This window comes from Taeniopygia guttata, chromosome 3 (assembly GCF_048771995.1).
Source record: "Taeniopygia guttata chromosome 3, bTaeGut7.mat, whole genome shotgun sequence".
NCBI classification, from domain to species: domain Eukaryota; kingdom Metazoa; phylum Chordata; class Aves; order Passeriformes; family Estrildidae; genus Taeniopygia; species Taeniopygia guttata.
Window position 1 is genome coordinate 864,170 of NC_133027.1, and position 15,495 is coordinate 879,664.

Here is a 15,495-nt window from a genome sequence, read left to right on the forward strand (position 1 = left end):
CCAAGCCCTCTTTTGCTTTCATCTTGAAGCCATCCAGGTACTGCCAGCGTGTGACCTCTGAAGGCACTTCAATAAATATCCACTTTATTCCTCTTAACTCTGTCTAACCTGTTTTTAAGGCACCACAGCAGGACCTGATCCCTGCCAGGATCTCCTCTCCTTACCTGGGCTTCAATGAGGTATCCAGCATCATTCCCCTGATCCAGACCAGTTTTTACGACCTAATCCAAAAGCAGTAAAGACACAGCACAGTTCAGTCATGCTGCAAAACCACAATTTAACAGGATTTCCTGCTGTCTCAGTGACCCTTCCCCAAAATTCAAGGCACATTTCAGATCCCTGAGTCCTGTCTCTGCTGCTCTTAGCAGAGCTGTGTCACCCTGTCCTTCTAGCACAGGAGAGGTGAGGAGTTTACCACCACCAGGTTCATTTTTAGCCATTCCCTGTGGTTTTAGGAACTGTGCTCCTGTAATGTCGCTGCTCTCCAAACCCCTCACAGGTTTTAGAGGAGTCTGGGCAACAACTTCAGTAGTGAAAACTTGTTTTACAGTAAGGATTCATTCACAGAGTGTAACAGGATGTCTGTGTAACAGAGGGGACTAATAAAATTAATACTTTATGTAAGAAAGTATTAATGTTAATACTTTATGCATACTAATATGTAGTTAATGCTGTGAAAATTATAGCAATTTCTATTTTTATGGTGTCAAACAGGTCTCCTGAACTCTTCAGAGCCTGTAGAGAAAACCTGTGAAAACTGCAGCTGGAAGTCTCATGGACAAAATATTCCAGCTAAGCCTTCCCTCAGCTGGGATTCCTGCTCTACCCCTCACTGGTACCAGTACCCATGAACTGGTGATCGTAATTTGGGCAGTGATTCTGAATTCTACCCCACAGCCAGCACTCCTCAGGACTGATCTCTGTGAGGATGAGGATGCTGGCCTGACTCAGAGGAAGGATCACCTTCCCTGTGCCTGTCCCACATTGTCCCACAGATCCACCTGCTCCCAGCTCGCAGGGGTGTTACCTCGATGATCTTCAGAGGAGCAGGGTAGAGCCCTTTGGTTTGCTTTTGAACTTTGCTCTCCACTGTCTTGTAAACTTGCTGCCTGACGAAGGGAAGAGCCATGGCATAGTCTGTTAGCCCTGCAAGGTGGGACAGAACAGGGGTCAGCACAGCGCTGTGCACAGCCAGGGTGGACTGCAGAGGTGAGGGAACACAAATGTGAATATCTGCGCTAGAAACCTGCACCTGAAACCCAGGCACAGGCAGCAGGGGCTGCTCACAGGTTTTCCATGGATTATTCCGTGGACAAGTCTCACTGAGGGCTGAAGTGTCCTCCTAACACAAGAGGTGACACGCTGAGCCCCGGGAAGCAGAATTCCCACAGATGTCCCAATTTCTGGGCTGTGCTGTCAAGGATCAGCATGGGGCAGTCCCGTGTACCTCTTCCCATTGAGCTCACGAGCTTGGGACAGAACCTGCCACCAAAACTTTGTGTGGGAATCCAGGGCTTCCCTCTGGCTGCTCTGGCAGGTCTGGGACCCTGGCAGGGGTCAGGAACCCCTTGGACAGAGCCCCCAGAGACACTGGCTGTGATCTCTGTCCATGGAGAGGAGTTTTCAATCTTACAGGATGAATTACAAGCTTTGAGTGTTTGATAAGAGTAATAATTAAGTGTGACATGGGTGCAAGAGTAAAATTTTAGGTTTCTAGATTAGGGGTTCAGAGGGGACAAGATGGAGGAATTGGGTGTGTCTTGTCCTTTTTCTCCTTCTTCATGCCCTCCATGTTTCACTGTGGTGTTGGCATTTTTCTGTTGGTTTAGGCTGGGGACACACTGTTCAACGTAGGTGACAGATATTGGCACGTTATTGTAAATATAGTACACGTAGTTTCTGGTATTTAATGTTTGTAACATCCCACTGAGGAATGTTACATTGGCACGTTATTGTAAATCCAGCACAGGTAGTTTGTGGTATTTAATGTTTGTACCATCCCACTGAGGGCAGAGCCCCACACGCTGCCCTGCAGGACAGAGCTGCGGCAGGGCAGCAGAACATGTTAGAGATAAACAGAATAAACAACCTTGAAACAGCACAGACAAATTATGGCTTCTGCTTTGGCAACGGGGCTGAAAGACAGAGACTTTCTACAATCTTGGAATCACCAATACCCACAGATTCCGACAACTTTGCAGATGGACAGTCCCTGGAGGCACCTCCTCAGGAGCCACCAGGTCCAGCTCTGCCAAAGCCCAGATCTGCAGGGCAATGTTTTCCCTACCACCCCACATCGCTCAAGAGATGATTCCAACGTGAAATATAACTTGCTTTTGAAATGGAATTGAGCAGGAGCACGAACACATCCTGGAGAAGCCAAGCTGGATTACACTCCCTGCTGTCCCTTGGGATTTCTCCATGCTGACTTACTCTGCATGAGCCCTCTGGATCTCTTGGCAGACACAGTCTTGTTGGCCAGTCCCCTGGCAAAGCCTATGGCCACCTCCTCCAGGTACTCGATTGTTCTTGCTTCAGGAGTCTTCACTCCTGGCCCTGGGGAGAGCAGAGAACACAGCACAAGTTATCCCTGAGGGATGAGGATGCAGGGAAACCAGGAGCAGACACAACGTGGTGAGCCTCTGAACTGCTCCCACTCCATTCCCCGCTCCTGTCTGGCTTTTCTGGGTTATGACCAGCAGTGGGAAGGCTCAGCAGGGACCATCTGAAGACCCCAAGGGATTTATACAGAGGGCATTGTGCAGAAAAGCTGGAATGGCAGTTCCCCGTGGGAGCAGGGCCAGCTTACATCCAACTCTGCAATCAGATCAGGCTGCTCAGGGACCTTCTGGACATCAAGGACTCCACGACCTCTCTGCAGGTGTCTTCAGCTCCTGACCATCTTTTTTGCCACTTGTGCCCTGTATTCCTCAAACCTTCACTTGACACAACTGCAGGCACCCAGAATCCTGAGGGAGCTGAGGTGTTCTGCCTCCCCTCCCTCGTGCTGCAGCTCTCCTCTCCTCTGTGGAGCCACCACGCTGTGCCAACACCGAGCTGTTAAACACACAGCCAGAATTCTGGGAGGGCTAAACCCTGAAAATCCCTGTCCTGGAGCCAATGTCCAACCAACCCCAACCTTTGAACTCAGTTGCTGTAGTTACTGCAAGACCTGCCCAACTTAAAGCTGTCCCAGAGTGAAGCAAGCCACCACAAAACCAGTTTTAGCAGCCTCTGAGGGTGGGTTGCACAATTCCCAAGCACAGGAATCCTCATTTCCAGACAATTGTATCATCAGGACAGGAGGACACAGCACAGGGCTGATCAGGCAGCTGTGAGATGCTGCCAGAGGGAAGATCTGAGTCAGTGATGACAGAGCAGTGCCTGGTGAAGCTGCACAGGGTCACCAAGGAGAGCCTGGAGCTAAATGTGCAACTTTGGGCTGAACAAACCTGGGGAGATTACACCCCTGCAGCTGGGCAGGGCGATTCCCCTTCATGCTCCAAACACACCCCAGAGCCCTCAGAGCTAAGGAAACACCCCACAGACACTCTGACAGAGGAGACAGGTACACTCCAAAACCAGAAATTCCCTCCTGTTTCACCTCCCACTATTATCCTCCTCCACAAAAGGCTGAGGTCCTCAGCTGTAAGGTTTTAATTCCAGAAACTCAGAATTGTTTGGTTGGGAAAGGGATGTTAAAGGTCATATAATCTTCCCCCTGCCATGGCAGGGACATCTTCCACTGTCCCAGGGTGTCCCAGTGTCCAGCCTGGCCTTGGGCACTGCCAGGGATCCAGGGGCAGCCACAGCTGCTCTGGGAATTCCATCCCAGCCCCTTCCCACCCTGCCAGGGAACAATTCCTAATTCCCAATATCCCACCCAGCCCTGCCCTCTGGCACTGGGAGCCATTCCCTGTGTCCTGTCCCTCTGTCCCTTGTCCCCAGTCCCTCTGCAGCTCTCCTGGAGCCCCTCCAGGCCCTGCCAGGGGCTCTGAGCTCTCCCTGGATCCCCTCCAGGCCCTGCCAGGGGCTCTGAGCTCTCCCTGGATCCTTCTCCTCTCCAGGTGAGCACCCCCAGCTCTCCCAGCTCGACTCCATGGCAGATGAGCTCCAATCCTTGGAGCAATCTCTGTGGCCTCTTTGTTTCACCTCTCTGTGCAGTAACTTGAGGGTTTTCCCCCAGCAGACCCCACAAGCCTCTCCCTGCTCAGGGAGTCTCTCAGCAAGAAGGAGATAAAGCAGCACAAACACTCTGAGAGCTCAGGGAAACTCCCTGTGGAAGTTTCCCTCCTGCCCTGGCAGAATGTCAGAGCCAGCCCAAGGAAAAACGGGACAAACAAAACACTGCTGATTTTACAGGCAGCAGACAAACTACAGCTCAGAGCTGCTGCATAATCTACATTTCAGCAATGCCCAGGGGGTTTTAAAGAATTCACTGGAAACCCAAGAGTATTTGGGAGTTCAGAGCTCAGACTTCACCATCTTCCAAATTCTCTTTTTACCATACTAGGCTGAGACCTTCAGCTTTATAACTCAGTGTGCTAAAAGATGTCAATCCCCGATTCCCAGTAGCTTGGATACATTAACAAGAGCTGGATTCTGATACTCCAGCTGAAGAAAATTGCTGTTTGTTCCAAAGTCTGAGCTGTGAGAACCGTTCACACCGAGTGGCTGACCCCACATATGTGGGTTTGCTTTACCTGCAGTTAATTCCCAGCGTTTTGCTGTGTCCTAACCCAGGAGCTCTGAGCTGTGCCCTCCCATCTGCTTTCTTTTATAAATGGCACATGCCAGAATTGGATCCAGGGAGTGCTGCAGAGCTCCCTGCTGAAGGAGAAGTGACTGCATGCCCTGAAATTGCCTCCTGATTGATGGTGTCTGTCTCCTTCCAAGCTTTCTGTCATCAGTTAAAGCATCACCCCAGGCAGAGCTGCTTTCCCGAGCCCTCCTGGTGCTGGCTGCTGTTTGGATAACAAGGAACCCATCCAATGTTTGCATGTAATTTGTATTTCTGTGTTCCTCCTACGTGCTTCTCTGGGCTGAGGCAGGATTCCCAGCAGCTCCTCAGAAAGCTCACGTTTTCTTTTAGCAAACTGGGCTAATTGTGGCTATAAACTGCCATATTTGCTAGCTCTTAAAAAACAATTCACTTCTAAGCAAGTATCAAGTGGGAAAGTTTACCCAGGCAATTTTAACTCCAGCCTGAGAACCACAGGTCTGTTTTAGAGGAATGAATACAGCTGAAGATAAGCTAAGGATATCTGGGTATCCTGGGCTGATCACCCCAGTGTGGGCAGCAGGAAAGGGGGGATTCTGCCCCTGTGACCCCTGTGCTCAGGTGAGAGCCACCTGCAGAGCTGCCCCATGCCCAGGTGAGCCCACCTGCAGAGCTGCCCCAGCCCTGGGCCAGCAGCACAAGGACCTGGAGCTGCTGCAGAGAGCCCAGAGGGGGCACCAGGGTGATCAGAGGGATGGAGCAGCTCTGCTGTAAGAAAGGCTGGGAGAATTGGGATTGTTCAGCCTGGAGAGGAGAAGGATCCAGGGAGAGCTCAGAGCCCCTGGCAGGGCCTGGAGGGGATCCAGGAGAGCTGCAGAGGGACTGGGGACAGGGGACAGGACACAGGGAATGGCTCCCACTGCCAGAGGGCAGGGCTGGATGGGAGATTGGGAATTGGGAATTGTTCCCTGGCAGGGTGGGCAGGCCCTGGCACAGGGTGCCCACCCTGGATCCCTGGCAGTGCCCAAGGCCTGGTTGGACATTTTGGAGCAGCCTGGGACAGTGGAAGGTGTCCCTGCCCCTGCCATGGGATGAACTTTAAGGTCCCTTCCAACCCAGCCCACCCTGTGATCCAGCTGAGCACTGGCCTGTGGGACACCATGGACACCAGGGATTCCCTGGCACTGCTCAGGGCGGGCAGCAGCAGCTTTTTATGCATTTTATTTTCTGCAGCACCACCAGTGTGCTCTGGCTGTGCTCTGCCTGGGGAAGCCATGCTCAGCACCCTCCAACTCCATGGCAGTGCCAGCTGGAGCTGTGGCTTCCATTCTAACTCCTCACTGGGGCTTTGGAGGGTTTAGTCCTCAAACTCCTTCATTTAGTCACCTTCCAAGAAAGCTGCCCTAGTGAAAGAATTTGGGAGCAAGATATGATTCAGCAGCCCAGGGAATTTCTCCACCCAGCTGGTAATTCTGAGTCCCTAAGCCATGGGGGCTGCCTGCTGCAGCTCCTGTCAGGGGTTACCATCTGCAGGCTGCAGAAACACAGACATCAATCATCTATTGTCCTTCCATTAGGGGCTGCAATCTGTCCTCTGACATGATAAATGAGCAATGTGGGCTCTTATCTGGATAATTAGCTGAAGGAGCAGAGCCAGCAGGCCTGCCCTCCCTGCTGACCTCTCCTGTTCACTCAGCTTCTGCAGCAGCCTCGCATTTCAAGGTCCCTGTCTTTGTAAGGTGGGCACAGGAATTCCTGCTCCACTGCAGAGCAGGACAAGACCTCTCCACGCATTTTGGTGAGGGGAGAGGCTCCCTGACAGGCAGCAGAATATCAAGGAACTGAGGGATGCTGTGTCTGACCTAGTGGTTCCACCAGCTGGTCAACCAGCCCCATCTTCTTGGCTCTGTCTGCACGGATGTTCCTGCCAGTCAGCATCATGTCGAAGGCAGCAGGAAGTCCCACCTAGAAGGGCAGAAAAAGGATTCCAGAGTGGGAGCTTGCCAGGCAGAAGGGGCTGTGGGGTCAAGTTTTCCTCTTACTCACCATCTTTGGCAGCCTTTGAGTACCCCCTGCTCCGGGCAGGAGACCCAGCAACACTTCAGGTGTTCCCAAGACTGTTTTCCTGTCCTTTGTTGCTACTCTGTAGTGACAGGCAATGGCAACCTTAAAAATGGAAGAGACAAGGAAAGGTTTCCTGTGAAAGACAACAGAAGAATGGGGCAGCCATCACACAGCTCTCTCCTACACACTGCCTCAGCTTTCCTCATCACCCTGCCCCAATTCCATCATCCAACTGCCCAAATTCCCTCTGTGCTCACTGACGGCTTCTCCTGGGAGATGACAGCAAGCAGGTGTGAGGTGAACATCAAACTCCCAAACTGATTTTGGACCATCAAGGGCTTAATTAATTCACTACACTAAGAGCACAGACATGATGAGCCAACACACTCAAAAAACTTGAGTGTAAAAAACTTGAGAAATCAGTACAAACTGAAGAAACTCCTTTCCAAGATTACACTGCTTTAGTAAAAACTCTGCTCCAGGAATTAGCAGAGCCTTGCAGTTTACAAAACCCTGGCTGGGAGATTGCAAGGCAGAAGATCCAGCCAAGGTGCTGGAGTGGAGCTGCAGGCAGGGTGGAGCCTGGCTGGGTCCCCACACTCACCCCTCTCACAGCAGCCCCACAAAGAATGGAAGTTGCTGGGATACAAAGATTTGTCTGAAAAGCAGCAATTTCCAGGCTGAACTCTGCCAGCAGCATTGATGCAGAACCTGCTGGAAACAGCCAGTTTTCCCTTGGACACTCATCTAAATATTAGCCTGGACCACACAGGTTCAGATTTGATTTGCTCTCCTTCCACAGCAGCAGCAGAACTCACATGGCAGAGCCCTGAAGCACAAGCAAGCCATTAACTTGCCACAAACTCATTTACATGATGTAATGAGCTCTCATCAGCTCCCAAATTCATCTCACAGTACCAGTCCTGCCGGCATCATTTGGGGAACCAGAGAAGCAGCAGTGCCAGCTCCCACTCCTGCTGTGAGCCCCAGGATTGTCCAGTACCTCCAGCCCTCCTCCCAGGCAGCTGCCACTGATGGCAGCCACGACAGGCTTTGGAGAGTGCTCAATCTTTTCCAGCATCTTCTGTCCATCCTGAGAGAGCTGAGTCACTTCCTGAGCAGTCTTGCAGGCTTCAAGCATGCTGAGGGGGGGAGAGAGGTGCGTGAGGAGGGGAAAAGCACTGACAAAACAGCAGGAACATGAGAGGTTTTGATGACTTTGTCCCTGTTTTCCTACAATCTCCAGTGTCTGACACACAGGCAAGAGCTGTTTAGGCCTCAGTTTTGGATCAGGCAGCACAGGGAGACTAACTAAGCCCAGCAGGGTCAGCCCTGCACGCTGACATGGAGATTTCCTGAGGCACTGATGGGATGATCCCTTGTGCCAGGGCTCTGGAAGCCTTTGGAAAAGCACTGACAAAACAGCAGGAACATGAGAGGTTTTGATGACTTTGTCCCTGTTTTCCTACAATCTCCAGTGTCTGACACACAGGCAAGAGCTGTTTAAGCCTCAGTTTTGGATCAGGCAGCACAGGGAGACTAACTAAGCCCAGCAGGGTCAGCCCTGCACGCTGACATGGAGTTTTCCTGAGGCACTGATGGGATGATCCCTTGTGCCAGGGCTCTGGAAGCCTTTGGAAAAGCACTGACAAAACAGCAAGAACATGAGAGGTTTTGATGACTTTGTCCCTGTTTTCCTACAATCTCCAGTGTCTGACACACAGGCAAGAGCTGTTTAGGCCTCAGTTTTGGATCAGGCAGCCCACCAGGGTCAGCCCTGCACGCTGACATGGAGTTTTCCTGAGGCACTGATGGGATGATCCCCTGTGCCAGGGCTCTGGAAGCCTTTGGGAGAGGAGGAAGGGTCATAGGAAACCTCAAAGCACTTGCCAGGAAGGGTGGAGGAAAGAGCCCAGAATCACTCTTAGAGGAGCAGACGGCCAGTGCTCTGATGCCACACTGCCAATTAGAGACTCCCTGTGCCAATTATTCTCCTGGGGGCTCGCAACCTCTGCCAGGCAGGAGTAATTTGGGATGCTGGAGGTGCTGAGGTTGGAGAAACCTCTTAACCACAGCCTGGTCCTTGCTCTGCTCACCTCCTTCCTTCCTGAACAGGGAGTGAGTCTCTGTGCCTGGACAAAGCCAGCCAAACATGTAACACGGGGATATTTTTATTTTTAATTTACCTATTTTTAATTTACCTATTTTTAATTTACCTTCTTTCCTCAGAGCATTCTGGCTTTTAATGCCTTTAAGCAATTATTCTGTCGGTGTCAGCTCTAGGAGCCAATGGCATTCCAGGTCCCAGTGGGCACCCCCAGGATCATCCCACACCCTGGAAAAGTTACCCAGGGAGTCTGTGAGGCTGCTCAGCACAGGGCAGAGTGCCAAACCCTGCCCAAACGAGGGGCCAGGCTGGAAGGCTGCCAGGCACTCCAACCCAGCTTAAACGAGCCCTGCATGTGAATGATCCACTCTTGTTGTACCCCAGGCCCAAGGACAATGTCCACCCCAGAGCCAGGATGGGTTTCCTTGGCTGCAGGAAGGAGTGTCACAGCCAGGAGGGGTTTAAGGACTGGTAATGTCCCTAATTCCAGTAACTCTGAAATGCTGAGCACGGGGATTTCACTCCCAGCCTGTGCCTCACCCCGGGGAGGTGTCAGGACAACCTGCTGGCTTTCAGGGACAGCTCCACCAGCTCCTGAAGCCCTGTGCTTACTTGAGATCCGCTCCAGCAATGAAAGAGCCTGGCTTGGAGGAGATGAGCACGGCGCTCTTGACGGCCTCGTTGGCCCAGATCTCGTTCATGACGTCGGTGAACTCCGCACTCAGCTGCTTGGACAGGGTGTTCACCTGGGAGCAGAGCAGCAGCCTCAGAGGAGCTCACCTGGAGCCCAAACCTGCTGCAGTTACCCCAGCATTGCCCTAGCACAAAACCCACTCCCGGTCGTCTTTAATGAGAATTTCTTCTTTAACCTTCACAACAATGGGTTTGTGGCCCCAAATGTTGATTTTATGAACTTGTAAACTGGTTTTTTTGTTGGTTTTTTTTTTTTCATATAATCATAGAATGGTTTGGGATGGAAGAGACGTTTCAAGGTCATCTCATCCAACCCTCTGCAATGAGCAGGGACACCTTCCCCAGACCAGGCTGACAATATCTCTCCAGATTTACTGAAAGGCTGCAACAAGCAGGACAAATCCAGCCTGGGTTCTTTAGGCACCATCAAATCCTCACATAAAATAGAGTATTTCAAACCTGAGACTGCTGCTGCTTCTCAAAGGAAAGAAGTATATAAAAACCCTCTTCTGGTCTGCTACAATTAACACAAGATTTTTCACAGCACTAGTAGTTCAATCTTTCTATCTTGTATAATATCAGAGCAGCTCAGCTGCTTTGCTTTAAAAACCAGGTTTTTATTGCAAGCTCTATCGTTGCTCATAAAGAGTATTTCCATCTGTGAGATGACACCTGAAATTCACTACTGGTTATGAGATCCAAAATGCATTTTCAGGTGTATTCCTTAGATGTCAATTACAGAGTTCCTGCCTCCTGATACCTGAACAACTGCAGCTGTGTTGACCTAAAAAAATGAGAATTAGGTTCTATTTATATCATACTCATGATAATAGAATCAAAAGCATTTATGGATTCCAAATTACTGAAGTATGGACACATTATTTAACTGACTTGAATACAAGAACTAAGCAAGATTTAATTTTTTTTTGAAAGTTTTCTTTAAGATTTGGAACTCAACAAGACCTTGTCTCTGGGAGAGAGACAAATCAGCTTAGCACACACAAAGTACTCCAAGAGGCATCTGCAGATGTCTCATCAAAATCCCCAAATCATCTTTTCTGACTTCTCCTTTGCTCCCAGCTCTGTAAGGCTGCAGGTTAGGGAAGTTCTTAGCCTTAAATGGGAATTTTCAATACCTTGGAATTTGGTGTGTTGAAGCGCACGACGGCGACATCCCCTTTGATATCACAGCTGACGTGGGTTCTGTCTGCAAACAAACACAAAAATCAACAGGGGTGGGCTCAGCTCCTGCTCCAGGGATTTTAAGGGAAAAATGGATTTATGGAAAAGCTTCACACTTACTCTGGAGGGCACTGGAGGTGGAGATGTTACGGCAGGCATAACCTAAGGAGGAGATGTCAGAGGTGTTAAAGGAATTCTCAGCAGCCTCAGTCTCTCCCTGGACAGTTTTTGGAAACCCTGGGCATGAGCCAGTCCCTCCCCTCAGGGCCTGCCCTGTGCCCCACCAGTGTCCAGCAGTCACAGCAGTGCCCTTCCAGCACAGACCCAGAGCAGCAACAATGAAATCCCTCTTCCCAAGCAGCTGACAAGGGATGGAGCAGCGAGTTTGGCCTTTATCATCCTCATTCCAGCCTCTTCTCATGCTAAACCAGAGACTTTCCTGCACTTTGGGGAGCTTCAAGGTGAATTCCCTGCAAAGCAAACACAACTGTCTGGGGTATTTCTGTAAAAACACACTGGGCCAGTCCAGGTGTGACCACACAGATCTCAGGGGGCACAACGGGCTCACAGAATATTTATTCTTGTCTCCATCTATCAACAAAATACTCAGAATCACAGACTGGTTTGGGTGAGAGGGACCTTAAAGCCCAGCCAGTGCCACCCCCTGCCATGGCAGGGACACCTTCCACTGTCCCAGGTGGCTCCAAGTCCCATCCAGCCTGGCCTTGGGCACTGCCAGGGATCCAGGGTGGGCACCCTGTGCCAGGGCCTGCCCACCCTGCCAGGGAGCAATTCCCAATTCCCAATCTCCCACCCAGCCCTGCCCTCTGGCAGTGGGAGCCATTCCCTGGGTCCTGCCAGGGAACAATTCCCAATTCCCAATCTCCCACCCAGCCCTGCCCTCTGGCACTGGGAGCCATTCCCTGGGTCCTGTCCCTCTGTCCTTTGTCCCCAGTCCCTCTGCAGCTCTCCTGGAGCCCCTCCAGGCCCTGCCAGGGGCTCTGAGCTCTCCCTGGATCCCCTCCAGGCCCTGCCAGGGGCTCTGAGCTCTCCCTGGAGCCCCTCCAGGTCCTGCCAGGGGCTCTGAGCTCTCCCTGGACCCTTCTCCTCTCCAGGTGAGCACCCCCAGCTCTCCCAGCCCGGCTCCAGCCCTGCAGCAGCTCTGGGGGCTCCTCTGGGCTCTCTGCAGCAGCTCCAGGTCCTTGTGCTGCTGGAATTCCCAAGGCTGGGGCAGCTCTGCCAGAGGGGAGCTGCTCTCCCTTGTCCTGTGCCTCCAGGCCCTTGTCCCTCTCCAGCTCTTGGATCCAGCTCCACTAATGACACACAAAGCACACAGACACGTCCTCTCCCAGAGCCCTCAGAAACCTCAGACCACGAGATGAACAAGTTCTGCCCACAGGTTTGACTCTCCTTTTCCTGCTCAGAACTTCTGTTTGCCCCCACGATCTCTCAGCACACAAATGAACTCCAGCTCCATTCAAGCTTGACCCTGAGGATCCCCAAACTCAGATCCAGGCTGAATCCCTGCCAAAGAAAGCTGCTTTAAGCCTGAATCCCAGTAAAAGTGTTACCTCCACACGGATCTATCTACCAGCCAGCACACAGCTGATTAGGCAGGGGAGGGCTCTGCTCAGCACTGATAAAACCTCCAGGAATGAAACATTCCCATTCCCAGCAGCAAGCAGGGAGGATAACCCAAGGCCAGGAGAACAAACTGCCTCCCAAACAGGTGTCTCCCCCCGCCACAGCCCCGTGACACGGGCTCAGGGCTGCACTTTGGCCTCCTTTCCACCTTGTCTGGGGTGCTGGCAGTCAGGACTGACCTTTGCTCCCATTCCTGAGCCCGGGATATGCAGTGTGATGCCGTGGGGATGGAAATTCAGAGTCAGGCTGTCCCAGCAAACAGCTCTGGGGTGTGTGTGTGTGTGTCATGTGCCCACAGCAGCATTTTATAAACAAAGAGTGAACCAGTTCCCACTCCAAAGCTCCTCAGCAATATTTAATACCCACATGTGATAGCTCCATCCAGCAATAATTTCCCTAAATACTTTGTTGTGTACTCCCAAAAACAAGCACAAACATTCAATTCCCACAAACCAAGTGTGGCTGACAACAATTCCTCTCGTGAGAGATGCTGCCCAGCAGAACACCACCTTTAACAGCAGTATTTTAACCCAATAAAAGCCATGCAACCTCTTTAAAGAGAAAGCAAGGGCTGAACTGTCTCCCTGAATTCATTCATTCAATCCTTGCAGCAAGCTGGGATAGGGAAAGGTGTCCCTGCCCGTGGCAGGGGTGTGGAACAAGATGAGCTTTAAGATCCCTCCCAGCTAAACCAGTTTGGGATTCCAGGTTTTTTGTTCTTTACATGGCTTTCCTTTTCTATACCAATTCCCAAACAGATTCCTTCCATGAAAACCTTCAGCCTTATTCCTCTCTCCCTTTCCATTCTATCAAAATGGAAGAGATGAAGTAGGGAAAAAAAATATCAAGGGCATGGCTGCACAAATCTCACTCCACTTGAATATAAATTCTTTTGGGAGAGGTGCTGTCAGCAATGCACCAACTGGTTAACACTGGAGTGAGCTTTCTGTAGCCTGACAGTGGTTTGTTTTAAGTCTAGAATATTTGTGGAAAATATTTGTTGAAAAGTCCTTGTCCTGGTCCCTGCACATCTGCTGTAGGTGTTGATCCCTTCAGCAGCACTGCCATGGGAATGTGCCAAGACTGGAGCCAGAAAAATCCTCCAAAATGCTGCAGGAAGCAGAAGCCCAGCTTCAGACTTGCACTGTGTCCCATCACTGATTCAGAGTTAATGCCCTGAAAATCAGTTCCAGTCTCACTCCAGCTCAAACACTGTCCAGCACCAGGACACCAACACTCCAGGTGCCCTCAGGACTTTGGATGCACCAGAGGATGGACAACACCCACCCCACAGCCCAGCCTGCTCCTTCCCACTTTCTCTTCTCCCTGCCCAGCACTTCCCACCCTTCCACTCACCAGCACGTGGCACACGGCTTGACCTGGGAACTGCCTCCATGGCTCCGGGGAAAGCCTTTTTCCAGTCCTGGAGCAGCCCAAGCCCCAGCAGGACGGAGCTCAGGCCGCCTGAGCTGTCCCTGCCAGCTGAGCACGGAGCTGTGACCCGTGAGAAGGGAAACTCCCGGCACAATGAGCTTCCCAAGCCGCCCTGGGAACCTGGTGGCACACGGATGTGGCCCAGCAGGTACAGCCAGCCCTGGAGCTCACCTGGTTCCTGACTGCTCCCTGCCTTTGGGCTGCCCCCGAGAGCTTTGCATCCACTCCCCGAGCTTTGCAAGGCAGAACGAGGCTATTCACTCATTATCAACGGTGGCAGCGTCCTCACAGCAGCTCCAGGGCTGTTTGTTGTGGAGAGCTTTACCAGTTGGAACAAGAATTCCAACCAGCAGCAGCCTGAGAACTCCCTGGAGTTGCCACAAGTCTCCTCCTCAGTGCTTGCAGCACCCTGTCACGTACAAACCTGCTCCAAGGCTGCACGCAACACAGCTGTGATGCCAGAACCAGGAATTGCTCATGATCCCAGAAACATGGGATTGTTCATCATGATCCCAGAAACATGGGATTGTTCATCATGATCCCAGAAACATGGGATTGTTCATCATGATCCCAGAAACATGGGATTGTTCACCATGATCTCAGAAACATGGGATTGTTCACCATGATCCCAGAACCATGGGATTGCTCACCATGATCCCAGAAACATGGGATTGCTCACCAGGATCCCAGAACCAGGAATTGCACACCATGATCCCAGAAACATGGGATTGTTCATCATGATCCCAGAAACATGGGATTGTTCATCATGATCCCAGAAACATGGGATTGTTCACCATGATCCCAGAGCCATGGGATTGCTCACCATGATCCCAGAAACATGGGATTGTTCATCATGATCCCAGAACCATGGAATTGTTCACCATGATCCCAGAACCAGGAATTGCACACCATGATCCCAGAAACATGGAATTGCTCATCATGATCCCAGAACCAGGAATTTCTCACCGTGATCCCAGAAACATGGGATTGTTCACCATGATCCCAGAAACATGGGATTGTTCACCATGATCCCAGAACCAGGGATTGCTCACCATGATCCCAGAACCAGGAACTGCTCAGCATGATCCCAGAACCAGGAATTGCTCAGCATGATCCCAGAACCAGGAATTGCTCACCATGATCCCAGAACCAGGAATTGCTCACCATGATCCCAGAACCAGGAATTGCTCACCATGATCCCAGAACCAGGAATTGCTCACCAGGATCCCAGAAACATGGGATTGTTCATCATGATCCCAGAACCATGGGATTGCTCACCATGATCCCAGAACCAGGAATTGCTCACCATGATCCCAGAAACATGGGATTGTTCATCATGATCCCAGAACCATGGGATTGTTCATCATGATCCCAGAAACAAGGAATTGTTCATCATGATCCCAGAAACATGGGATTGTTCACCATGATCCCAGAACCAGGGATTGCTCACCATGATCCCAGAACCAGGAACTGCTCAGCATGATCCCAGAACCAGGAATTGCTCACCATGATCCCAGAACCAGGAATTGCTCACCATGATCCCAGAACCAGGAATTGCTCACCATGATCCCAGAACCAGGAATTGCTCACCATGATCCCAGAACCATGGGATTGCTCACCATGATCCCAGAACCAGGAATTGCTCACCATG

The 15,495-nt window shown here is 51.3% G+C and overlaps 1 protein-coding gene across 1 annotated transcript in view; it reads right to left on the bottom strand.

Moving 5' to 3' along the window:
* The window catches only part of HADHA (hydroxyacyl-CoA dehydrogenase trifunctional multienzyme complex subunit alpha), a 34,906-nt gene that overhangs the window by 16,397 nt on the left and 3,014 nt on the right, over nucleotides 1–15,495 (bottom strand). Inside the window, exons 2-10 of the mRNA XM_041714920.2 lie at nucleotides 10,887–10,928; nucleotides 10,721–10,791; nucleotides 9,504–9,637; nucleotides 7,788–7,926; nucleotides 6,767–6,886; nucleotides 6,583–6,685; nucleotides 2,434–2,556; nucleotides 1,028–1,146; nucleotides 165–221 (exon numbers count right to left, since the gene is read on the bottom strand). Of these exons, the coding sequence (XP_041570854.2) occupies nucleotides 165–221; nucleotides 1,028–1,146; nucleotides 2,434–2,556; nucleotides 6,583–6,685; nucleotides 6,767–6,886; nucleotides 7,788–7,926; nucleotides 9,504–9,637; nucleotides 10,721–10,791; nucleotides 10,887–10,928 (908 nt within the window). The remainder of the gene's footprint in view (nucleotides 1–164; nucleotides 222–1,027; nucleotides 1,147–2,433; nucleotides 2,557–6,582; nucleotides 6,686–6,766; nucleotides 6,887–7,787; nucleotides 7,927–9,503; nucleotides 9,638–10,720; nucleotides 10,792–10,886; nucleotides 10,929–15,495) is intronic.